Source organism: Encephalitozoon romaleae, chromosome III (genome assembly GCF_000280035.1).
Source record: "Encephalitozoon romaleae SJ-2008 chromosome III, complete sequence".
In the NCBI taxonomy this organism is placed as follows: domain Eukaryota; kingdom Fungi; phylum Microsporidia; family Unikaryonidae; genus Encephalitozoon; species Encephalitozoon romaleae.
This window is the reverse complement of record NC_024898.1, coordinates 39,021-63,129: the sequence shown is the minus strand read 5'-3', so window position 1 is coordinate 63,129 and position 24,109 is coordinate 39,021. Positions and strand designations below refer to the sequence as shown.

General features: G+C 40.8%; 15 protein-coding genes across 15 annotated transcripts; 6 read left to right on the top strand and 9 right to left on the bottom strand.

Moving 5' to 3' along the window:
• Window positions 1-279: 279 nt before the first annotated feature.
• EROM_030450 (hypothetical protein) lies at window positions 280-1,290 on the top strand (the record flags this gene model as incomplete). Its single annotated transcript, XM_009265888.1, has 1 exon — window positions 280-1,290. The coding sequence occupies one exon, from the start codon at window positions 280-282 to the stop codon at window positions 1,288-1,290; it is 1,011 nt and encodes a 336-aa protein (XP_009264163.1).
• A 103-nt stretch (window positions 1,291-1,393) lies between these two features.
• Window positions 1,394-3,781, top strand: EROM_030440 (Rho/Rac/Cdc42-like GTPases guanine nucleotide exchange factor; the record flags this gene model as incomplete). The annotated part of the gene is made up of 1 exon (XM_009265887.1): window positions 1,394-3,781. One exon carries the CDS (start codon window positions 1,394-1,396, stop codon window positions 3,779-3,781), a length of 2,388 nt encoding a protein of 795 aa, XP_009264162.1.
• Window positions 3,782-3,969: 188 nt separating this feature from the next.
• EROM_030430 (DNA mismatch repair ATPase MutS) lies at window positions 3,970-6,114 on the bottom strand (the record flags this gene model as incomplete). The annotated part of the gene is made up of 1 exon (XM_009265886.1): window positions 3,970-6,114. One exon carries the CDS (start codon window positions 6,112-6,114, stop codon window positions 3,970-3,972), a length of 2,145 nt encoding a protein of 714 aa, XP_009264161.1.
• Window positions 6,115-6,185: 71 nt separating this feature from the next.
• Window positions 6,186-6,716, bottom strand: EROM_030420 (synaptobrevin/VAMP-like protein; the record flags this gene model as incomplete). The annotated part of the gene is made up of 1 exon (XM_009265885.1): window positions 6,186-6,716. One exon carries the CDS (start codon window positions 6,714-6,716, stop codon window positions 6,186-6,188), a length of 531 nt encoding a protein of 176 aa, XP_009264160.1.
• Window positions 6,717-6,809: 93 nt separating this feature from the next.
• Window positions 6,810-8,858, bottom strand: EROM_030410 (Hsp70; the record flags this gene model as incomplete). Its single annotated transcript, XM_009265884.1, has 1 exon — window positions 6,810-8,858. One exon carries the CDS (start codon window positions 8,856-8,858, stop codon window positions 6,810-6,812), a length of 2,049 nt encoding a protein of 682 aa, XP_009264159.1.
• Window positions 8,859-8,949: 91 nt separating this feature from the next.
• Window positions 8,950-12,666, bottom strand: EROM_030400 (hypothetical protein; the record flags this gene model as incomplete). Its single annotated transcript, XM_009265883.1, has 1 exon — window positions 8,950-12,666. One exon carries the CDS (start codon window positions 12,664-12,666, stop codon window positions 8,950-8,952), a length of 3,717 nt encoding a protein of 1,238 aa, XP_009264158.1.
• A 149-nt stretch (window positions 12,667-12,815) lies between these two features.
• EROM_030390 (vacuolar ATP synthase subunit C) lies at window positions 12,816-13,877 on the top strand (the record flags this gene model as incomplete). The annotated part of the gene is made up of 1 exon (XM_009265882.1): window positions 12,816-13,877. One exon carries the CDS (start codon window positions 12,816-12,818, stop codon window positions 13,875-13,877), a length of 1,062 nt encoding a protein of 353 aa, XP_009264157.1.
• A 51-nt stretch (window positions 13,878-13,928) lies between these two features.
• Window positions 13,929-14,243, bottom strand: EROM_030380 (DNA-directed RNA polymerase subunit M; the record flags this gene model as incomplete). Its single annotated transcript, XM_009265881.1, has 1 exon — window positions 13,929-14,243. One exon carries the CDS (start codon window positions 14,241-14,243, stop codon window positions 13,929-13,931), a length of 315 nt encoding a protein of 104 aa, XP_009264156.1.
• A 47-nt stretch (window positions 14,244-14,290) lies between these two features.
• EROM_030370 (splicing factor 3A subunit 2) lies at window positions 14,291-14,833 on the bottom strand (the record flags this gene model as incomplete). The annotated part of the gene is made up of 1 exon (XM_009265880.1): window positions 14,291-14,833. The coding sequence occupies one exon, from the start codon at window positions 14,831-14,833 to the stop codon at window positions 14,291-14,293; it is 543 nt and encodes a 180-aa protein (XP_009264155.1).
• Window positions 14,834-14,882: 49 nt separating this feature from the next.
• On the bottom strand, window positions 14,883-15,437 carry EROM_030360 (ARF GTP-binding ADP ribosylation factor; the record flags this gene model as incomplete). The annotated part of the gene is made up of 1 exon (XM_009265879.1): window positions 14,883-15,437. One exon carries the CDS (start codon window positions 15,435-15,437, stop codon window positions 14,883-14,885), a length of 555 nt encoding a protein of 184 aa, XP_009264154.1.
• Window positions 15,438-15,479: 42 nt separating this feature from the next.
• EROM_030350 (SIR2-like protein involved in telomeric silencing) lies at window positions 15,480-16,550 on the top strand (the record flags this gene model as incomplete). Its single annotated transcript, XM_009265878.1, has 1 exon — window positions 15,480-16,550. The coding sequence occupies one exon, from the start codon at window positions 15,480-15,482 to the stop codon at window positions 16,548-16,550; it is 1,071 nt and encodes a 356-aa protein (XP_009264153.1).
• A 101-nt stretch (window positions 16,551-16,651) lies between these two features.
• On the bottom strand, window positions 16,652-16,960 carry EROM_030340 (hypothetical protein; the record flags this gene model as incomplete). The annotated part of the gene is made up of 1 exon (XM_009265877.1): window positions 16,652-16,960. One exon carries the CDS (start codon window positions 16,958-16,960, stop codon window positions 16,652-16,654), a length of 309 nt encoding a protein of 102 aa, XP_009264152.1.
• Window positions 16,961-17,010: 50 nt separating this feature from the next.
• On the bottom strand, window positions 17,011-20,151 carry EROM_030330 (DNA-directed RNA polymerase subunit B; the record flags this gene model as incomplete). Its single annotated transcript, XM_009265876.1, has 1 exon — window positions 17,011-20,151. One exon carries the CDS (start codon window positions 20,149-20,151, stop codon window positions 17,011-17,013), a length of 3,141 nt encoding a protein of 1,046 aa, XP_009264151.1.
• A 127-nt stretch (window positions 20,152-20,278) lies between these two features.
• On the top strand, window positions 20,279-21,463 carry EROM_030320 (WD40 domain-containing protein; the record flags this gene model as incomplete). The annotated part of the gene is made up of 1 exon (XM_009265875.1): window positions 20,279-21,463. One exon carries the CDS (start codon window positions 20,279-20,281, stop codon window positions 21,461-21,463), a length of 1,185 nt encoding a protein of 394 aa, XP_009264150.1.
• Window positions 21,464-21,523: 60 nt separating this feature from the next.
• On the top strand, window positions 21,524-24,088 carry EROM_030310 (nucleosome binding factor SPN subunit SPT16; the record flags this gene model as incomplete). Its single annotated transcript, XM_009265874.1, has 1 exon — window positions 21,524-24,088. One exon carries the CDS (start codon window positions 21,524-21,526, stop codon window positions 24,086-24,088), a length of 2,565 nt encoding a protein of 854 aa, XP_009264149.1.
• Between the last annotated feature and the right edge of the window lie 21 nt (window positions 24,089-24,109).

Below are 24,109 nucleotides of genomic sequence, written 5' to 3'. Positions count from 1 at the left end.
CAAGGCTTCGAGCGCCATAAGAGAGGTACAAGCCCAGTCAGTTCTAAATCATGCATCTAAGAGTGTTAAGGCCAAGAACTTCCCGTTGGCTTTTTGGAGAGCATAAGAAGCTTCTGCCTTCACAAACCCTCACTTGCTTTGGTGCTTGTTCATTGGTCAGGGGCATATTGCATGAGCCCAATCATCTAGGAAATCCTAATGTACACTACCTGAAGCTTATTGGACAGAATCCCTACATAGCAACAGAACCCATATAGGAGAAATGTAGCCAGAGCGAGGATGGATTTCTACAAAAAAAGAGAAAGAACGGTGTTGCACAGCCTTATATCAAAGCAGATAAGCCCCACAGACTCAACGCCACTTAATGTCCATGAGGTAAAGAAGTATTGTTATTACGGGTTTTCCAACGCATCTCTTAGGCCAAAGTACTGGAAGGTGTTCCTTGGGTACTATAGCAAGAATAAGTTCAGGACGGAAATGTTCCTTAGAAACATGAGAAACTCATATAGCTTCTATGCGGGAAGAGTTGGAAACAAGTTTGAAGGAAAAGAGGAGTGCTACAAGGTGATTGAGAATGATGTTTCCAGAACATTCATCAAACCGCGAGTGGATTATGAGGGTCCTGGAGAAAAAGAGAGGTACTGCGAATTTCTAGATGGTACATCCGAAAACTCTGAAGAAACACACAGAGATGTAATCAAGAGGATACTGAAGTGCTATGCAATGTCAAACTCATCTGTTCGGTATGTTCAGGGAATGAATCTTGTCTTAATAGCCATATACTATGTTTTGTATCTAAGCGACGATGAAGAGGACAGGAAGTATTGCGAGGAGGATTCTTTTTTCTGCTTCAACTCGCTGATGGCCGAGATAGGAGATAACTTCATAAGGGATCTTGACCGGTGCAATGGAGGGATAATGCACAGAATGTCCGTAGTCATGGAGATAGTCAAGAAGGCAGACGGGGAGCTGTATGGAGTGATGAGAAGAAAGGGCCTAACTGAGGAAGGATTCCATATGAAGTGGATACTACTGATGTTTATGTCATGCTTTGAAATTGAAGATGTCATATGGCTATGGGATAGACTTCTTAGCGACACATACAGATTCGAGATGGTGCTGTATTGCTGTGCCTCTGCAATAATCATAATGCGAAATGTGATAATTCAAGAAGACTTCGATGTTTGCATGGAGCTACTCCAGAAGCCATCTGTTGTAGGTGTGGAGACGATGTTCAATGTGGCAGACCATCTAAGAAGAAAGAGCAGCGGAACCTCGAAAGACGGATGATCTGCGTCCCTTTTATGTACAAATTAATAGCAAACACTACTGATGTTTCCTTCTGAAACATTGAGAAGAGATAAATACAGAAAAACAAAGAATTCTATTGTGAATGTCAAAGTCTAGAAAGCGTATTGAAGCCATTGGAGAGATCTTTAAGAGTGAGAAGTCTTACATCCAAGACCTCCTTGTTTGGGAAAAGGATTTCAGAGTATGGATTCTTGGATACCCGTTGTTTAGTACTCCAAAGATAAAGTATGAGATATGCGATAGGATATTTATTAACCTGGATAGGATCCAAAGGCTTCACAAGAAGATCTATGAGGATATGAAGAGGGTAAATCTTGGTATATATTCCGAAATAACAGGAGGAAATGTCCTAAGAAATACTGATGAATACATAATTGATAAAATTGATGTTGAGAACCCGGGCCTGCGGAAGTTAGAGTATGTTTCGATATACGAGAGGTATATTGAGGAGTTTGACCTGTATAATGAGTATGTAAGAAGGCTTCCCAAGGCTGAATTTGAACTTGAGAAGCTTGTGCATCGCTATCCGGAATTTGCAAAGGGTGTGGAGAACTTTCTAAAAGGAAAGAATGCCGCATTTCTTGGGATAAAGCACTTTCTGTACAGACCATCGCAGAAGCTTGCAAGGTATCCTTTGCTTTTGAAGGCTGTGGTTAAGAATGAGGAGGGGAATCTTAAGAAAGAATATGAAAGACTGATTGAGAAGTTCAAGGCAATAGCTAAGAATGTAGACAAGGAATTCAATAAATTCGGCACGCAATTTGCAATGTACAAGCTAGGGATAAACTTCAGATATAAGCAAAATGTTAAGAATCAGTATTGCTTGGCCTTATTCCAAAAGAAAAGAAAGCTACTGAAAGAAGGAGAAGCACTGGTAAGAGGTAATTCAAAGGAAGATTCGAAGATGTATAAGATATTTGTTTTTGATCATCTCATCTTGATATGCGATTGCCCAGAAGATAAATTCTCAGAGATATACATTAATGAGGAGCCGATGTTCATATCAAGAATGGTTGCAGTCAAGGAGAATGTTGAATTCTTTCCCGAAGATCCGTTCTTTGAGAAGCTTTTCCCTCTATTTCTGTTTGAAAGAGGAGGCATACGAATGTGGGGATTGTATTTCTATGATAAAGGAGAGAGGGATTTGTACTATAATATAATTCAAAAGGCGATACTCAGGATCAGGTCGAACCTTCGAAATAGCATAACCTTCAAGAGGTTGCCTTTTGAAGTGAATGAGACTGTGAGGTATGCATGCCAAGCCAATGATAGAACTTGGTATGATGAATCCCTTTCTTCTTCAGATAGTTTAGAATACAGTACTGGAACATTATCCGAAGAATCCTCACCGGATAGCACTGAGTACTCAGAGATGTTTAAGGATCAGGACGTGACCAAGCTTATAAATAATTTTCACAGGATTAGGAAGGACGTCGCCTCAAAGGAAGAGAAACTGGACTCGGAGGAAAGCCAGGAGGGAGATGAGAAAAGCAAAGAGGTATCTAGTAGGAAAAGATCTTTATGGAAGAGCTTTTTTCCAACAGCAGACTTTTTTGTGAGCAGCATCAAGATCCCTCCTCCCTTGGATAGAAATGACGATCCCGATTATATTTCTGCACAGAAGGCCATGTATATTATAGCAATAGGAGATGGAGTTTATCGATTATCTAATGAACAGGCTGACAAGATCCTAGACAGGCGAGTTGAAAAAATAATTTATGACTCCGCATATGAGATAATGTTATACCAGTCAGGGTCGACTTTGTACGCTTCCCACTTCAATGTTGAGTCGACAAGCATCGAAGAGAATGTTCTAAAGGATGATGTTGACGACTTCTTTTATGGAATAACAAGACAAGGCCCATGCATTGCATCAACAGATTCCGGGGACGGGAAATCTGTTTCGATATTTCTCTTTTTGGCAGTAGTATCCAATGATGCAATCACAATTGAGCTTTCTCGAAAGCTATATATAGGCCTCCAGGTATACAATGTTTTTTTTTGCTCTGAAAAGATTGTGATAGGATGCAAAGACTTCGAGATTGTTGACATGGAGACCCTTAGGACGGAGGAACTTCTACAAGTCTACGATCCGTTTATCCCTATCCTCTTCCATGGACTCAAGAATATAACTGCAAGGTCGATTTTCCCTGTTTCTCCCCATGAATTCCTTCTATGCTTCAACACCATGGGATTTGTAGTTGACGATACTGGGAAGCTTAAGCGGACGGATATAATCTTTCTATGGAACTGCAATCCATTAGGGTTCAAAGTAGTCAAGAACTACGTCATCTGTCTTGGACGTTACATCATAAATATATTTGATCTAAAAACTGGACTTCTGGTATTTACAAAATGCCAAAGCAAACTACGGTTTGTGGAGGGAAGTATGAGACCATTGCTGCATGATGGAAGGAACTTCTACGAGATAATGTTTGGACCTGAGGATAATGAGAAAGACACTCCATGACCGTAAAATCCAAAACATAACAAGCATGGAAATATGGAGCATCTGGTAATCATTTGCTTATTGGCATTGAGTTAATAAACAAAATGATTTTTTTATTAAACCACTTGCTTTGTAAGAAAAATGAATGGAGTGGGATCTTGGAGGGCATGTTCATGCAAGTGACTTAAATCCATTGGAACTCTTTAAAGTCATTTTTCCATATATTCCTTAGCCATTTGTATCACCTCCACAGGGAACCCTACCTTCTCTGCAACCATTATGCCGAAGCTTGTATCGCAGACACCATCAACCAATTCGTACATAAGAAGTGTCCCTTCGTTCTTAACCTTCTTATTCAACACATCGTCACCACAAAGCTCTGGAAAGTGTGTAGCACATAGGCATAGGCTTTTCTTTTGAACAAGATGCTCTTTGACAGCCTGTGCTATGCTTAGCCCATCAATTGCACTGGTTCCTCTTCCAAGCTCATCTATTATTACTAATGACTCCGGAGAGCTCAAACGGCATATTCTTGCTATGTCAGCCATTTCCATCATGAACGTGGATGACCCCGTGAACGAGCAGTCTGCAGCCCCGACTCTGACATATATTCCATCAAGAATTGGAATACTAGCATATTCTGCAGGAACATAACACCCCATATGTGCAAGAAGAGCAATCACTCCACAGGTTTTAAGAAAGGTACTCTTTCCTCCCATGTTTGGCCCTGTCACCACACACATTCTCTTATCCTCCATCTTTATTGAATTGGGGATATAGTCCTGGTCTTCAAGCACTGGGTGGAATCCACCTCTTATTTCAAGCTTATTCTTATTGAACTCCGGCCTAGAATATCCCTTAAGAGTGGCCTTAATGGAAAATGCACTAAATACGTCAATCAATGCTGTTAGATAATTCAGGGACTCGATGTAAGATATGTAATTCTTCAGCATAGTTTTCATCCCATCCATGATCTCTTTCTCTTCATCATCAACCTTTTCTTTAAGAGATGTTTTTCTTTCATTCAAGGAAGAGAGGGTTCTTGTTGTAAGTGAGACTCCGCCTTTCACAAGGTTTAGCTCGACAAAACCCTCCTTTCTAAAGATGTCCCGGGTCTTCTGGTACTCCGTCTTTGTGGTTTTGAAAACTCCCAAAATCCTATCTATCTTAAGCTTGGGAAAAGTCTCGCATACCCTCCTATACTCCTTGTCCATCTCTTCATCAACTTCCTTCAAGGCTTCATTAAGCTTGTAAAGCCTTGGAGACACATCAGGCATAATTCTGTACACATTCTCTTCAGCTGCTTCAAGGTCAACCACCCTTGCAACCTCTGCCTTGATCGGTTCAAATGCTGAGAAAATCTTTTTGAGGGGCTCGCCAACATCTCTAGTAAGGGGCAGGGAGGTTGAAAAGGAAGATATAAGGTCAGGAATGGCGTCAATGGTTTGAACAAGCCTAAGGATTTCTCTCAAAGATACTCGGCCTCCGCTTATCCTTCTAGATAGCCTTAGAAGATCTGGAAACTTCCTTAGAATACTAAGATTGAGCGTCTTCAACGAATCAATGGTGTTCAGCCTTCTTTCTATCTCTTCCTTATTACGAAGTGGCTGTAAAAGCATTCTATGGAGGAGCCTCCATCCCTGGTTTGTATAGCAGCAGAAGGTTTTGGATACGCAGTGCTCTCTTTCATTATACACGTTCAATGCAGAAAGGACATTCTTATCCACCCTGCATAAAAACGGTCTGATGTATTCCCTACATTCATAATTTTCCTCGGATATCCTGAGATATCTACACAGAAGTTTCACAGTATTCTCCTCACTTCTTCTCAAGCAGCCAGAAATCCCTAGTTTGTTCAAAAAATCGGTTAGCTTCTTGTTGTCATACACCACTTCAACAGCATTCACTTCATTTAAGATCCAATACAGGCTACTAAATATTTCATCATCCTCAAAATTCGATGTGTAAATTGTGGGCTCAGATGTGATAAGGAAGCTTATCTCAACTGTATCTCCCAGCTTCACTGCCGCAATAGACGGGACGTTTCTAGTATCTAGCAGCAGGTCTGTAAAGTCCTTCCAGTTTCCTGGAAACCCCTCTCTTATAAGAGCCTGTCCATCGTACTCCTGGACTCCAATCTTGGCTTCTGTCAGTAATACCCTAATAATATCTTCAATCTCCCCCTTGGAAACTCTCATCTCCTTCCCCTCTTTTTTCTCAATCACGTCCTTTGCATTACGTCGTGGAATCATTGCTATGTCCTCATTGAACACACTGTATGATTCCCCCCTCCCAAAAAACTTGAACTTGCTTTTGTCAAGTGTTTCATAGAACAGCTTGAACTCGTGGTCCATTCCGATGGGATCACAAACTGCCTTTAGAAAATCAGAAAAGAACGGATATCTAGATTTATTTTATGAAACCCCTAACAGCACTTGTTTTTCTTCTTTGCACTTTTGAATAACAGTTTTGTCTCGTAGCAGAGATGCTCAGACTTGGCAACCAGGTCCTCCAGCTTATCATTGCGCTCAAGAACGGCCATCAGTGTTTTTGATAGCGCTCCTTTGGTTTCTTCCACTTCGTTCTGTATTTGTAGGAGTGTGTGCTTGGATGCAGGGTCTTTGTATTCATCAATGAGTTTCTCAATGTTTCCATGCCTTGCTTCTTGCAAAAGCTTCAAAGCCACAATCCCTGGATAGTTGTCGTCTGCACATGCTATGTATGCATAGTCATTGTGTACCAAGCTGAATAGCTTGTAAGTTTTTTCGTCATTGAATTCATGAGAGTACTCCTGGAATTCATAAGTCTCCAATTTTTCAGCAAGCTCCTGAGAAATAAAGGTCAAGGTCTCCTTTACCTTTCCTCGGGTGAAGAACGAAAACTGTCCAAGGCTGAACGCTTTGGCTTTTATCTTTTTTGTGTGTACATTGATGACCACTAAAGAAATAATAGCCATTCTGGGGCTACAAGATCTGCTTCTTAAACTTAGAACATATCAAGTAAAAAGCGTAAGTAAATTGATTATAGGGACAAACCACTTTTAATTTATTTAGGCTGATGGTGCTCCACCGGCTCCAGCTTCTTTCATAATGTCGTTCATGAAGCTCTGAAGCTCGTTGGATCTCCTTTCAAGCTCGTCCACCTCAAAGTCGTCCGGACCTTGTGCTCTTAAAAGCCATTCCTCATTCTCCTTGATGATTTTTTGAGCTTCGTCCTTCTTCTCTTGGGAAATGTTTGATTTTTCAAGAAGGCTCTTGAAAGAGAAAATGGCCTGGTCAAAAGACATTCTCTTAGTCATCTTCTCCTTTGTCTCATTATCTCTTTGCTCGTTGTCTCTTGCTTCTTTAGCCATTCTTTCAATTTCCTCCTGGCTGAGTCTGTTCTGTGAGTTTGTCACTGTTATTTTGTTTTCCTTTCCGGTCTGCTTATCTTGCGCAGTAACTATAAGAATCCCATTATGATCAACATCAAATGTTACTTCAATCTTAGGAACTCCACGAGGTGCCGGAATAATTCCATCCAGATTGAAGCTACCTATCTTCTTGTTGTCCTTACACATAGGCCTATTTCCCTCGTATACATTAATTGTCACAGCTGTCTGGTTGTCTTCATAGGTCGTAAATGTCTCTGTCTTCTTAATAGGGATGTTGTCACCACAGTTCACCAAAGGAGTTGCGACCCCACCAGCAGTCTCAATCGAAAGATTCAGTGGAACACAATCAATAAGAAGAAGGCTTGATCCAGCATCCACAGCATCAGAATATATAGATGCTGCCTGATATGCTGCTCCATATGCAACAGCCTCATCAGCATTCACAGGCTCAACAACCTTGTGAGCTCCAAAGTACTCTGCAAGCATGGCTTTAACCTTTGGAATCCTTGAAGACCCTCCGACAAGAAGAACCTTGCTGATAGAATTTCGAACCTCATTCAAAGTCTTCTCAAGAGAGGGATTCAAAAGGAGTTTACTTCCATCAGCAGAGTATTCGACTTCAGGAACACCTGCAGAGCGCAGCAGACACCCCTTGGTTCTTTCCATACATTTCTTAAAGAGGTGATCACAAAGAAGTTCGAATCTGGCACGAGTGATCTGAACATTCAGGTCTTCAGTCATGTGGAAGCATGGCACATAAATAGCACTACTTGTCGCTGAGCTGAGAACGGCCTTAACCCTTGTACATTCAGCTCTAAGTCTAAGAAGTGCACTTTCCTTCAAGTCACTCTTCTTAATAGAAGGGTTCTTCTTGAGGAACTCGGAGATACAGTGATTTATCAAGAGGTTATCAAAGTCTTGACCCCCAAGGAATGTATCCCCATCAATGGCTTTAACAATCCCAAGAGACCCTGCTGCTCCGTTAAACTCAAAGTCAAGCACAGACACATCGAATGTACCTCCTCCAAGATCAAACACAAGAACATCCTCCTTTGCAGAGAAGTTGGCATTCTTCTGTGTTTGAATATGACCATATGCCATTGCTGCTGCAGTAGGCTCTGCAAGAAGTCTGACCTTGTTGGGATCAAATCCAGCAATGGTTGCTGCTGCTTTGGTCACATCCTTCTGAGGCTCTTCAAAGTATGCAGGCACAGTCACAACTGCAGAGTCAACAGTTCCTCCAAGCCTTGCTTCTGCTGCACTCTTAAGATACAGTAATACCTTCCCACTGACCTCAACTGGTGCATAATATTTAACCTTACCATCCTTCGTGACCTTGTATGCTATGTTGTCATAGGAATTAGACCCCTCAGGAACCTTGCTCGTCTCCTCTCTCTTCTCCCGGTGGTTGTACCTCACAATCTTGAATGGCCATCCGCTCATGGAATTCTGGATTCTTGGATCATCAAACTCTCTTCCAATCAACCTCTTTGCATCAAACAACACAGACGTAGGGTCAAGCCCAACCATATTCTTTGCCGCCGTACCAACAACAGTACAGTTGTTCTCATCAAAACTTACTACAGATGGTGTCGTCCTCTCTCCATCAGCATTCGTAATAACCTCCACCTTCCCGCTTATGTATCCAGCAACACAGGAAAATGTTGTCCCCAAGTCAATTCCAATTGCTCTAGAAGTATTAGATTTTTGCTTCTCTTCTGACATTGAGCCTTAGGGATTTCGGGCTTTTATTATTTTTTCTTTCCGGATTTCTCTGTTTTTTCTAGAAAATATTGTAATAGCCACCGACATTTATTTAATTTTGCACAAGAATGAGCTCTAAACACTTCCGAACATGGTCAATAACTCTGTAGTCCTTCGACCTAAGTGACTCGACGAGAATATCCTTAACATCGTCTACAAGTCTCCTATTCTCGCTTCTCCATATCTTCTCTAGTATGGTGTATACCTCCCTCTGCTTTACTCTTGAATACATTCCGTTATATATCATCTCCATCTCGTTATACTCGCTCAAAACCTTTCTGATCCTTTCAATAACGTCATTATAAATCAGCTCAACATCATGGAACAATATCTCATAACATTTAAAGCAAATACTTTCCTTCCCAAGTCCAGATCCTACCTCACTCATCTCAAATATAACTTTATATCCCTCCCTAACATCAGATATAGTTACTTGATCAAAAGGTTGTATCGAATGACTTTGTAGTGAACTACAGGCACTAGCAAACTTGGTCAAGATATCGTGGTAGAACATCAGAAACTCCAGCACAATCCTTTCTCTCTTTTTTACAATCTTTACCATGCTTTCAACAGGTTCCCCACTCAATCCATTTCCCATCTCCATTTCCTCCAGATTCTCGGAAGCTCCTACCTTTGCCGCCTCATCAAAAATCATCTTACTTCCATTTATAAACGAAATAAATGAGGTCCGAGTTCTTATCCCTTCGGAACTCTTCATAAACGCCCTGACAACATCTTCCCAGAAAGCTTTTTCTTTACAATACTCAACTAGATCGATCACCACCTCAGAATACCAGGTGTCCTCAGAGTTTTTCGATAGTACCTTCCCCATTCTTTCAATAAGCATCCTACTCAGCCGAACGTCATTCAAATTCATCCAGTTATTGTAAGCTTCCAGTTGCACATCGATTCCAAATCCCCACATTTCAGCCATATCTAATATTTTCTCTTGAATCACTCGGTTCCCGCTGTGTACAAATTTGCGAAGCAGAGGAACCAATATTCGAAGCTCAGAACTTTTGAATGTAAATTCCTTGGCCAAATCTATCATCTCAAGATACGTGTTAATAGAACATCCCTCATCAGAAGGAATATTGCTAAATATCGATTTGTATGCATTGAAAACTAAGTCCCTTAGCTTCAATAAAGGCTTCAAAGATTTCCTTTCTCCACCTCCCATCCTAAATCCTATGTCCTCAGAGCTATTGTCATTCCCTTCTTGATACTGTCCTTTGCTCCCAGGATTCGTCTCAGAAGTTTTACTTGTTATCATCCGCAGACTCTCAACGCATATGTTCTGAATATCAGAAGAATCAGAGCAGCATATTCCATCAGTAACCACCTCAAGGAACTTACTGTACAACTCTTCATGATAATGCATCTTCCCAATAGCCCTGCTACATTCATCGAGTATCAACATCAAGGTGCAGTGGGATTCTTGCTCTTGTACTTTCAAAAATTGCTTGCCTTTTTCCAACAGAGGAATAAGGCTGTTTTTTGCAGCAAAATCTAGCTCTTCAGAGTTCATCACCTCAGATTCCGCCTCAAGAAACATGACAAGATATTTGATCGATGCTTCACGCACCATGCACCTTCCATCATTCGCCGTCTCCCCAAGAACTTTGATGTATTTTATCCATGCAGAACTCACCCTCTTATCCTTTTCCTCGCCGCCACTGGGTAACCGATTAAGGGCCCTCCTACTCATTAAACATTCTCCCACGTCTTGAAAGATAGACACAGCCTTCAGGCTTATCTCATTACTTGCAGATAAGCACATCGAGTGCAAGCAACTAATAAGTATTCCAAAATGCTCATCACTTATAAGATGTCCAGATCCTTCTATAATCCATCTTATAATAGGATACAGAGAAGGATACAAGCAAGGAATACATGAGTATTCAATACATTGGAAAACAATGTCCCAGCAACTTTCAGGCGTTACTGTCCTCAACACCTCAGACATGGCCTCGAGAATCTCCAAGCCATTTCTCTCTAAATTCCGGTTAAGCATCTTTTGTAGAAGTATGAAAATGACACTTTCAACGTCAGACGTCAAGGCTTCTAGTTGTCCAACATAGTCTACTAGGATAAAGCAGAATATTCGAATCGAATATCCTTCATCACTGCTACTTTCTCTCAATATCCCGCTAAGAATCATTTCAAATATCTTTACATTAAGTGGTTCCACTACAACAGGCTTGGTGATGTTAAACACAGATAATAAAAAGTCCACCTTATCTTTCGAACTCCACGCATTAGCGGGCTCCAGATTCTCTATGGCCTTTATCAAAAAGAAAATCTCCTCGGCATCGAAGCCACTAACAGATTCCATGATGCTTCCAAGATGGCCTTTGCAGTAATTAAGAACAATATGCCAAGAGTCCTGGATGTACTTTCTATTTTCAATTGCACCTCTGCAAACAACACCTGTAAACCCAATCTTACATCCAAGAACCATAAACATTTCTAACGTTTCTTTGTTCCCAGAAATGGCATAGAATCTGAGAACAATCTCTAGTAAAGCCTCAACACTAGGGTGCGGGCTAACGATACCAGATAGTTTTGCATACAGAACCTCAGAAAACTTACCGAAAAAGGCCTTTGTAGGGGAATGAAATCTTCCGCTGGCCTTCCCTCGGGCTTCCAACTGGTTATTCAACGAGCTTCTGAGGGTATTGATGGCACCTTCACTTCCAGATTCTCTATCAAGCTGTGCATCCTCAAGAATCTTGAAAAACATTCTTCCTATAGTCTCAGAATAACTGTCAAATACTAACATGTCCAATGATCCAAAGAAGTCTAGAAACATCTCCATCTCTAGATCATCGAATAGACCATAGGACCTTTCCATCTCATCAAACACCTCATGAATTCCTTTCTCAAATAAGCAGTTATGTCTTTCAACCAAAATTGAAATCACCTTATATACATTTCCTTTAGAAGAACACCCTTTTTTGATCAGCCCCTTCAACAATTCCATCACTTCTGTACTATAAATCCTTCTAAACTCCTCATATTCAAAAAGCTCGCTCTTCTGAGTCACCAAAGCCACAGAATCAATCACAAAGTGTCCCATTTCTTTTGAGGTCCCGACATTCTGCAAAAGATACCGAAGAAATAAAATCCCGTCATCTATAGGGCTCTCCGTCTCTAGGCCCCTTCGAAGAAGTAGTTTCTCAGATCCAGGTCTACATCTTTCAAGAGAATCTGTACAATCTGTAATAGAATTAAGCTCATCCCCTTCACTCTGGGCTTCTTCCTTGAAGACAGCACATGCTTTGCCGAAAGTAACATCGACTAAGTGCATTGCTATAGGCTTTGCAGTTGTTTGAACTTGCTTGCTTCTATCATCAACCATTCTTACTATGCTCTTAAATAAAGCCAATGCAAGATCCCCTCGGAAGTTCTCATACCTTATAATGTAGTAGCTCATCTGAAGTATCTTCATCTTCGATGATTCACACCAAACACCCGCAGAAATAACATCGATAATCTCATTGATGTCGTTTAAACCAAGAAGGTCATTGACAAGAAAGGTGTAAATGAAATCTATCACAAAAATCGGTGCCTGTCTCTTGGCCTTCAATCCTTGCATAAAAACATCAACAACATCCCGCGTATTCCTGATAAAGTCCTTGATGTTTTCTTCTTCGAGCTTATCAATTTCCTTCAACAATTTCCTACATTTCTCTGAAATCTCGCTGTCCTCTGCGGTCTTCATGAGCCTTTCAATCCCAGCCTCTACCTCTGATCTGTGGAGATACATTTATTTACATAGGGTTTCACTGTCTTTATTTATTTGGAGCTGATGAAACACTAAGATCCAATTCAAACATCAATGCACTTTCATCCTGTCCTGGATCATATAAACCTTGCTCACAGCAGCCCACTTAAACACCAAAATATAGCACCCCGATGTTCATTCTTGTCGGACTACCGGTAGAAGAAGACACACCCCATCCAACGGAAGGCCAGATTCAAGAGGAATATGGGGTCCATTCTAGCAGGATACTTCTTCCGTCGTTCACAGGAGTGTCCTTGGAAGGGATAGTAAATCAGGTAGAAAGACTAAACTCGCTAGAAAAATCGTGTGAGGGTCTTCTCAAAACATTCGTGGGATACTCTGGTGGAGACAATATGGGAAAAGGAAACGTGTGCAACAGCGCTGAGAGAATGAAGGAATTTCTTAAATGGGATTCACAAAGCTTTATGACCAATTCCATTGATAAGGTCATTTTACTTCTTGAGGAGGAGTACAAAAGAATTAACAAAGCATATGAAGAGAAGGCTGAGGAGTTCAACGAAGCAAAGAAGGAATGTGACAGACTTCAAAAGCTTACAAGGGGAAACCTGTGCGACATCAACCTCAACATAATAGTTGAAAAGCAAGAGAAGTACGAGTTCCTTAAGGTCATGTACGTAGTTGTCCAGAAGAGCAAGAGCTCGGAGTTCAATAGAATAGTATACGAGTCTCCCCACATATCGTCGGATGCTGTCGAAAAGATAAACAGCGATGAGGATCATGACCTTTTCAAGCTTTATATCCTGCACCATTCGGAGGAAGAAATAAGAAATATGATGCATGAAGAGGGCTTTCTGATTAAGGATCTTGATGAGAACATGATATCCTCGAAGGAGATGATTACAGAGAGAAGAAAGGCCGAGGAGAGGTTTTCGGCTATTGAAAGAATACTTATGACATTTGTGCATATTCACTTAGTAGAAGCTCTTAAGATATTAGTTCATGTAAAGCTTCTGAGGCTTTTTGTGGAATCCGTTTACAGATACGGCCTTCCTACAGAATACATGTTTTTTGTAACAAACGGGGAGAAGTCAAAGATCCTGAGCCAATGGATAACTATAGCCAAGGATTGGCCCTCCGACAGAATTGTGTATGAAGAAGAGGGGGACAACAATGAAGAGGGTGAGATATTCTTTGCTTTCTCTGAGATAGAAGTGCATGGCGAAGAAGAGTAGCTGATAAATACGCTTTATTCTGTTTACAGGTGGACACCCGCGGTCTGCTATTTATTCTCTCCAAACTTTCTTGCATCTTATGCATTTATAAAATATCGTCATTGGCTCATCTGCACTTCGCGTCTGAAGCTCCACAAAGGAAACCTCCTCAGACCCACACTCGCACCTCTTGCCACATTTTGATACAAACTTCAAGTTATCATCTTCGTCAATAAGCCCATCATTCTTCTTCGGCGTCATGGGCGTTGCCTTGGTTATCTCTTTGGATATTGCATATAAATACCCACACATCCTACATGAGAGCTCGTTTCCCACAGGCTGCCTCTTGACAACTAGCATGCTTGAGCACAGAGGACAAAATAACATCCTGCTGGGATTAAAAAGTAGGAATAAAAATCGATGAATCCTCAGTCTCATGGGCCCTCCAAAAAATAAAAATGGAATGTATATGTTCCTGTCTCTTCATCGATATCCTCATATATGGAATCCTTATCGACCTTCTTGCTTTCAAACTTGAATCCGACATTCTCGTATGGCTTGCATATAAATACAAGATACCCAAAACACTCATCATAGTCCTCAACAGCTTGCTCTAAGCTATTTACAAAGCGGTACTGTGGCATTTCTTCAGCAAGCTTGTAATCAATAACAATCCCGTATCCCTTTCTGTCTCCCTTTACTAGGCATCGTGTATTATGGGTGGGAATGTTGGATTTAACTTCTTCTTTGGCTGAAAGCTTCTCCCGATGCTTCTTCCCCTCCCTATGTTTCACATAACTCATTTCTGTCAGATGCTTGGTTTTACAGATTATACATATGTACCTTCCTACACTATCTTTGGACAAGTTCTGGTCTGCTGTCAATCCATAAGCCTCTAGAAAAAGCCTTCTGCTTCTTTCCCTCTTGTGCTTTTTTATTTCCGATGCAGTGTGTGCATTCCCCATCCTCAATCCCATGTGGCCCGGGAGTGGGTTTTCAAAAGTTACATATTTCCAGGGTCGTCTTCTATAACTCTTTCTTCTCTCCTTCGTCTAATACCAGTCTTTCCATTGCCCTGCCTAGCATCCAGTCAAACCCTGCTTCTAATCCATCCCCTTTTATCCCACAGCATTTGATGAGCTTTACATCCTTCTTCTTAAGAAGTTCACAAAAGTCCTTTCCAAATTGATTGGGATTAAACATAGGGTTGAGGTCAGACTTATTTGCCAATATGAGCATGGGCGTGCTAACTAGTATGGACCTTATATGGCCTATGTGTTCAACAAACGATCTACTGTCACTGGAGTCAAATACAAATACAACACCATCCACATCTTCATAGTAACTTGACCAATATTCTATAAACATCGATTGTCCTCCTATATCAAGAATTATAAGACTAGTTGCCTTATAGGATACATCATAGATCTGATATCCAAAGGTCGGATGCACATCTTCTATTGGCTTAGAGAGGATCTTGTGTAGGATAGTTGTCTTACCCGCATTATCCAATCCGAGTACAAGTATTCTGAGCTGGGCTCTTTCTTTCTTTATTCTCCTGACTATTTTATTGAAGTACATTGGGAGCTTGGCAAAGAAATATTTTTGTTAAGGCCCTGTGAGATGATGGTCATAGACTCGAAGTGGATTAGATCTAATATCAAGATGTTCTCAAGACGAAAGGTTGCCATTGTTGTTGGTGCAGGGATATCTGTCTCTAGTGGAATACCTGACTTTAGGTCGAGGTCTGGCATTTTTAATGATATCAAGAAAAACCTGGGAATTAGTGGTAGTGATTTATTCACATACAGCACATCGATGTCCAAAGAGATGAGGAAGGATTATTTGAAATATATGAGCAAGCTTAAGGATATGATAGACCGGGCTGCCCCCTCGCCTACACATGAGTTCCTTTCTCTTTATTCCGATGTTTCCAAAAAGTTCAGAATGTATACACAGAATATCGATGGACTTGAAGAAAAGGCTGGTCTAGTTGCTACAAAGGACAGATCGGCTACGGTTGTTTATCTTCATGGAAATATGAAGAAGCTGGGCTGTCTGTATTGTGGATATAAGGTAGACTTTGGAGATACAGAAAGAGATACATATGGTAAAGGTGAGGAGATCGTATGTTCTGCGTGCATAAGACGTAACGAGAAAAGAGGGAAAGATACGAGGAAAAGGCCGGTCGGGGTGTTTCATACAACAATAATACATTACAACCAATCACATCCGGATTCCTCTTTTATTTCAAAAATGACACAATATGATTGCGATTGTGATTTGTTTATAGTCATGGGAACAAGCCTCAAAGTTTTTGGAGTGAAAAAGTTGGTGAAATACTTCTGTAGGCTTAACACAACAAGAGGGAGAAGAATACTTGTGAATCTTGATAAGCCTTCTAGGGAATTTGGCGATCTCTTTGATTTCTTCTGGAATGGAGATTGCGATGAGTTTTGTAAGGCTCTTAACGAAGAGCTAGGTTTAAAGTCCATGGCAGAAAGGGTTCGAAGGCTTTCTATAACGAAAAAGGAGGATTGCCAACAGTCTCCAGAGAAAAAAACTCCTGTTGAAGGTGATGTAAAGATAGAAAGAAAGATGATAGAAAAAGAGGTTCAGAAACATATAGATTTGTTAATTAAGTCGTCAAAGAAGAAAGACAGCCATTCTAGGGTAGATGGAAGCCAGGTCTAGAAAGGATACAAATGATTAATCGAGCAAATTATGAAAAAAACATCATTCCAAAATAAACTCATCGAAATTATAATGGTTCAACTTTCCAAGCTGATGAGGTCTCACGTGCAACAGTCGCAATATATTGGGCAATCTTCGGTATCACCTCCACCATCTCCAAGTTGAAGCTCTTCGAGCGTATAAACCGGAAGCCCCTCATGATATCTCCTACCACCCTCTCCAACAGAGAAATATCTTCCTTTGTCGGATTCCTCATCTTCCTTTCCTTCTTTAACCTTGCATATCTTCGGAGAATCTACCTTAGAGAATATTGCCTCAATGTCATTTTCAGTCTTATGGCCTTTCCCCCCTTCCAAGCCGTCCCTTGGGGAATTCTTACTTCTCGTGTTATTCTTCTTTGTCTTTCTCATTAGTTGGGGAGTATAGTAATAAGGATAAATTCAAAACGCCATTTAATTACTCACAGATCGATTTTGACCTTTATGTTCATTGCAAGCAACTCGTAGCATAAATATTTGAAGACATATGGCATCTCGACTATCTTTAGATCATTACTTCCGCAAACACAGTCTCCATTGTTCGTAAAAAGAATACTTTTACAAACTCCACAATACTCAAATATCGTTCCATCACTGCATTTGAGAAGTCTATCTTGTAGAAGATGTGAGGCTCCATGGGAAATTAGAGCGTCACGCTCCATTTCTCCAAAGCGAATTCCTCCTTGTTTCTTTTTCCCTCCAATTGGTTGCTGGGTAGTAGATACGACTGGCCCTGTCGTACGCACCTGGAACTTGTCTCCAACCATGTGTTTCAGCCTCTGATAGTACACAACTCCTACAAACACATCAACACGAAATTCATTTCCCGATATCCCGCTATACATCGGCTCATTTCCATAGTAGTTGAAGCCATGTCTTTGGAGCTCCTCACATAGATATTCCTTTTCTTTTCCATTTTCGTCCTCCCCTGAGAAAAAACTCTTCTCAAATGCAGTTCCATCTTGGATGCTTCCACTCAGGCATCCGACCTTTCCTGCAATCGATTCAATCAGCATGCCGATCGTCATTCGGCTTGGAAACGCATGAGGATTAATAATGATGTCAGGAACATATCCAGATTCTGTAAATGGCATGTCAACGGTTGGCCAATGCATTGAGCAAACACCCTTCTGCCCATGTCTTGAGCTGAATTTATCTCCAATGGAAGGATTTCTAACAATCCTTATAGTAAATGTGGCACACCTTTCTCCTATATCATTATCAAATACTCTAACAGAATCTATAATCCCACCTTCGGCCTCGTAGTATTTACTCTCATATTCTCTACCGCTTTGATCAACGTATCTATATAAAACCGATCCCCTTTCTATTCCCTTTCCGACAGATAGAAGGTATGTAAAATAATGGCCTTTCTCCAAAGATACTTTTTCTGTTTTGTAAACGTATCCTGTAAATAACCCTCTATCAATACTATTCTTGCTGATAACCAAAGCATCCTCCATATCATATGCCGTGTAGGAAAGAACGGCTACCATGCAATTAACCCCCACAGGATAGTCTTTAACAAGGTCATATCCTTTTGTCCTGACTATTGGGGATTGTAGATAGTTTATTGTATACATACTCGAATCTACTCTTGCCTTAATGTTGTATGCCGGAAGCCCTATTGCCTGCTTTGCCATCTGGCATTGATACATATTTCTAGGACTCTGGTTATGATCAGAATATGGTGTTAATCCTGCCAGTATTCCCAATATATCAGTCTTGTCTATTTCATAATAGTCTCCTTCACCTTTTCCTTTTTCGACATCTATGTTTAAGAAAACTTGTTCCATTATTCCAATCCACTCCTCCGAGTTCAACCTTCTGTTCATAACCTTTCTGGTAAATCTCCCCATAGAATTGAAAACACACACAGAAGGAAACATCTTGGGCCCTTCGCTATATACTATCTCAATCTTTAGATTGTTCTTGACTTTGTATTCTCTTAACATACGAACAAAAGTGTGTGGCGACGATGTTGACCCAATTACCTTTCCGTCTACAAGTACAGGAACATCCATTCTAACACCTCTGATAACCGGAACAACTCCAAATTCAAAGAGAACGTCTATGTCAAAGTCTTCAGCTTTAGAAACAACTTCTGCTCCCTTGGCCATATGTAGAAGAATCCCACACGGAGCTCCATCAGGAGTGTGCACAGGGCAGATAAACCCCCAGGACTCCGGCCTAAGCTTACGGATATCTGTTACTAATGAAGAAATATAGCTACCTCTATTGATACTACGAAGATTACAGAGATACCTGTAGAAGTTGATTCTCTCTGCAGTAATCACAAATCCTGTTCTTTGTAGGATGTCCGAACAACTGGTTAGAACCGTACTCCCTCCATACAAAAACAAGTCTAACTTTTGTCCAATATTAATAGGAGTCTTCTTAAATATCTCCTTGATCTTAGACAGGTCTAGTTTGTCTTCATAGAGGTCATCTTCAACCTCGGAGTCTTTCTCCAGCTTCCTTTTTCCACTTCCATCTTTAAAGTACGTTTTTTTATATATAATGGGAAACAGCCGCATGTATTCTTCTATCTTATCCTTTATAAAAGAGGACAAAACCTGCGTTACTGTAAATAATTCATGGTTACCAGGTGAATCAAAATCATCCTCTACTATTTCATTGTCCACAAAAGAAAACAGTTTTTTGGCTGCAAGTACTAAAAAGTTGAACTTGTCAAGATTCGATGTGAGATGGGAAGCCACATACTTGCTTAAAAGCTCTTTTGCCGCCTCGACCTTTGTGCCAACGTTTATGGCTGCTGAAAACCGAGACCCAATGTAATCAAGGCATTCTGCCCTTGAAAAGACATTGTATTCCGCAAAACACTTGAGAAGATGAATAGCCTTCTCACCCCCTCCTAATGCTTCAAACAACTCCTCATCAGTTGTATTAATCAACGCCCTTAAAATAAGAACCAAAGGGAATAGAAACGTAGACCTTCTGTAGAATATCTTGATAATCACGTTCCCATCAGTACAGTAGTATAAGCTGTTCAAGTGCCCAATCTCATCCTTACCAACGCATCTTATGGATACTCCATAGCCAGTAAGAAAGTTTTCCTTTTTCCGTTGCTTGAACGCAAATATGTGATTTCTCTTTTGGATTATCCCAAGCCTGATGAACTTATCAATTCCATTAACTATAAAGTACCCTCCAACTTCTCCTTCATCCTCTCCAACCTTGTTCATGTTCTCAACATTTCTCAGATGGCAGAGCTTCGATCTGACCATAATGGGAAAGTATCCTGCAAACTTATCCTCAGTCATCACATGCTTGTTATCATAGAACAAAGAAACCCTTGCAACCATCTTTCCCTTGTATGTCAGGCCTCTTTCACGGCATTCCCTAGGAAACAACCTCCTATCTACAGAAATATGGTCTCTATCACTTAGAAAGGGAGGAGAAATGTGGATCTCTTCCACAACTATCTTTGTCCTTCCTCTGATCAATGGCGGAATACCAGCCACAAGGTTGTCAAGAATGTTTTCATCGAAGATCGCATTGTAAGCTTCTATGTGAGCCTTTGCAGCATCTTTCAGTTCCATCACTAGGGATAAAATTTTCCTTAATGATGATATACTTCTGCCCGACTCCATTGTGCATACATCATCAGAAAACAGTGTATAAAGCCTGCTACATCCTACTAATAAAAACTTTAACTGCCTCTACCCTATGTCGGATTTGGTTCTCGTTGAATTTGAGGATCAAGAAGGGCGCAAAGTATCGGACAGACTTCAAATCCCAACCAAAATACTTAGATCACAATTGCAGCTTCTTGCAAACACGACGCTCTCACTTTATATCAATGGACAGCCTGTTCTTGAGACTCTCGAGGAGACATTAAAAATACAGAACATTTCATCAGCAGAGGAAGTTGTGAAGATCAGAATGAGTGAGGAAGAGCCAGCAACACAGGCAGCCTTCCACTGTTCTTCATCCTTTAGTGGACATGAAGGTCCTGTCTTGTGCGTAAAAAATGGTGATGTAATTGTCACCGGGGGTGGAGATTCCACCGTAAGATTCTGGGACCCTAGAACAAAGACTCAGAGCAAAGTAGTCAAAAGACATGGTCATTGGACTCTGTCCCTTGACATTTCTTCAGATGGGAAGTATGTTGCTAGTGGAGCACTTGATGGAAGTGTTAATTTATATTCAATCTCTGGAGAGTATATTAGAAGCTTTCCTGGGCACAAGAAAGGTGTTGTATCACTGGTATTTCACAAAGGAAACCTGGTCACAGGGTCTAGGGATAATTCAGTTATTATGTGGAGTCTAAGCGGAGAGGTCCTCGTTTCATATGCACATACGATGGCTGTTACATGTATCTGCTCTGGAGAAGATTACATAGCATCTGGAAGCAAGGATGGAAGAATCAAAGTATATAAGAACCTCAAGTTTTTTGACGAGCTCCGAGGGCATTCTTCTGGAATTAATACAATTGATTGCAATGGAAATTATATGGTGTCTGGATGTGATGGAGGAGATGTAATTATCTGGAAGGGGTTTTCTTTATATAAAAGAATGAAGCACAATGCTGAGGTTATCTCTGTCTCCATATCACCCAATAGGCTTTATGCTGCATCCGGGTCATTCGACAAGACTGTAAGACTATGGAGTATGGATTCTGGCCAGCAGCTCTTGATATTTCGCCATGTGGATCTTGTTTACAAGGTTAGAATGATGAACGACCTGATAGTTTCGTGCTCGAAGGACAAAACCATCAAGATGTTCAGGGTAAGCAAGAAAAAGATAGTGAGTGATTTGGTTTGTGATGACGAGGTATACTGCTTCGACATAAAGGGTGATGGAGGCCTTGTGTGTGGGACAAAGAGTAGTAGAGTATACTTCTTCAATTGAATGGCGAGCTTTGATGGTAAGGCTGGCCTTAGATGATGAATAAAAATTTTAATCCTTGAGATGTCAATGATCAGGCTTGAGGAAGAAAGGTTTGTAAAGAGGTCAAAGGAGATAAGGAAACGCCTTGGGAAACCTCTGATTGCCATGCTAGGGAAGAGCCAGGATGTCCTCGAGTTTCGGATAAACTCGGCTCTATTTATCTACCTGCTTGGATATGAATTTCCAGAGACCATCTTGATAATTGATGATGCGTGTACTGTAATAACGAGCCAAAAGAAGTCTGAAATTCTTAGGCAGATAAGATGTCTGAATGTTGTTGTGCGTAATAAAGACAACTCAAATATGGATGAGATCTACAAGATTCTTAAGGATTCCTATTACATTGCAGGGAGTGAAGAAATGCAAGGAGACTTTTGTAGAAAGATCCTAGAAAGAATCAATGTGGAGGACATCACTGAGGAGGTAGGAAAGATATTCTTGATAAAGGATGGTGAAGAAATCGAGAATTGCAGGGCATCTGGGGTTGCTGTATCTGCACTAATGAAAAGAGGGATGGAGATGCTGTGGGAAGGAGCTTTTGAGAAAAAAAGGCTTGAAGAGATGATGAACTCTGATGTGGAGGGAGTTGACATGAGCTTGTGTGAATTTTCATTTCCTGTGGAATACACAAGAGATAGGCTCAGGATTGGAGTGAGATACAATGGATACTGTAGCGAGGTGTCCAGAACGATTGTAACTAATATGGAGGAAGCGTATATGGCTCAAGAATACATTCTCGGGCTTATTCGCCCGGGGGCTGACTCTGGGTTTGTATATTCTGAAACGGAGAAGTATTTTTCGGAAAATGGGTTGGAATTTGATCCGGATTTTGTATATACAGTTGGGCTGATGAGCCAGGAAAGAAGCTTCAAAAACACATTTTGTTTGGAAAAAGGGTGTGTCTTTGTGATTAGGCTGAGCAACGAAGTACTATCTCTGTCGAATACTTTTCTTCTTGAGGAGAAGCCTGAATACTTAACATCCCAGGATACGGCTCTTGACTTTCTAGATAAGAAATCGAGGTTTAGAGACAAGACAAAGGAGTATGAAATGAATATAAGAAGGAGGGAGCATCAAAAGGAATTGCTTGATAAGCTTATTGAGGAGAGACTTGAGTTTTATAGAAATGTTTCTGGTGGAGGACAAGATGAAGAGAAGAAGGAAGTTAGAATAGTTCCGTATACCAAGGAAGGACTTGTGCCTAGGCAAGGAAGAGTTGTTGTAGACTTTTCAAAAGAATCGGTTGTTATACCCATTGGGAGTTATGCCGTTCCATTCCACATTTCTAACATCAAGAGTGTTGCTGTTACTGATGAGAAGATTCTCCGAATCAATTTCAAGGCCGAGACTAAGGGAAAGGAAGAAGGACAGGATACGGAATGTGAGCAAGGAGAGAATCTTTTGAGTACGATCAAGTCAATAAGTGTTCGTGGAAGCAACTCCAGAGATCTGGCTGAGGAGATAAACAATCTAAAGAAGGTTCACTCGGCAAGAAAGACTGTAGAGGAGGTGGAAATCTCCGAGGAGTTAAAGGTCAATCCAAGGCCTCTCAGCCTTACAGACGTTTATATGAAAACAGATATGAAGGGTGGGTCTAGGCGCCGGAAGATTGGTAGCTTAGAACTTCATGAGAACGGATTTAGATTTAAAGAAGAGAATGTTGTGATTCTATTTTCGAATATCAGGCACATTTTTTTTTCTGAGGGAAACGTAGAGACAAACTGCATTCTTCACTTTCACCTATGGAACCCGATTACTCTTGGAGGAAAAGTTGTAAATGTGCAATTTTATCGAGAAGCTGGAAACGCGATGGTCTATGACACTATGAAGAGGGGAGATGAGCATATGGAATACATTATCGAGAAAGAAGAAGAAGACAGGCAGAAAATGATAAACCAACAGTTTGGATCGTTTGTAAGCAGCATTGAGTCTGAAACCCATTTCAAAGTCCAGATTCCAAGAGCGGGGTTCTATGGGGTCCCGTTTAGGGAGAGTGTTATGATCAAACAAACTCATGAGTGTCTTGTAAGCCTTGATGAGACACCATACTTTGTTCTAACGTTGGAGGATGTTGAGGTTGTTAATTTTGAAAGAGTTGTATTGACGGTGAAAACCGTAGATGTACTCTTCATCCTAAAGAACAAATATCCTTTGGATGTTGTTATGAAGAATAAGTCCAAGCTCCTTGTGAGTATATTAAGTGTGGATGTACAAAGTGTCAACAAGCTCAAGGAGTATCTTGACTCTAACAATGTGTTGTTTATGGAGACTTCTGCAAGCATTCGGTGGAACAATGTTATTGGAAGTATAATGAAAGACCCGATTTCGTTTTATGAAGATGGAGCATGGTCTGAGCTCATGGTAGGAGATAGTGAGGAGGGTTCTGAAGAATCTGAAGGTGAGGTAACTGAGGAGTCAAGTACCTCCGAAACAGAAAACATTTCTACTGATGAAGATGTAAGCGACATATCGAGTGAGGAGGAGCTGGAAGAGGACGAAAGTTACTACGACAGTTCTGATGATTATGAAGAAGATGATAGCGATGAGGAAAGTGATGAGGAACCTAGGAAAAGAAGAAAGAATTAAATGGGTTTTACTTTACTTTGT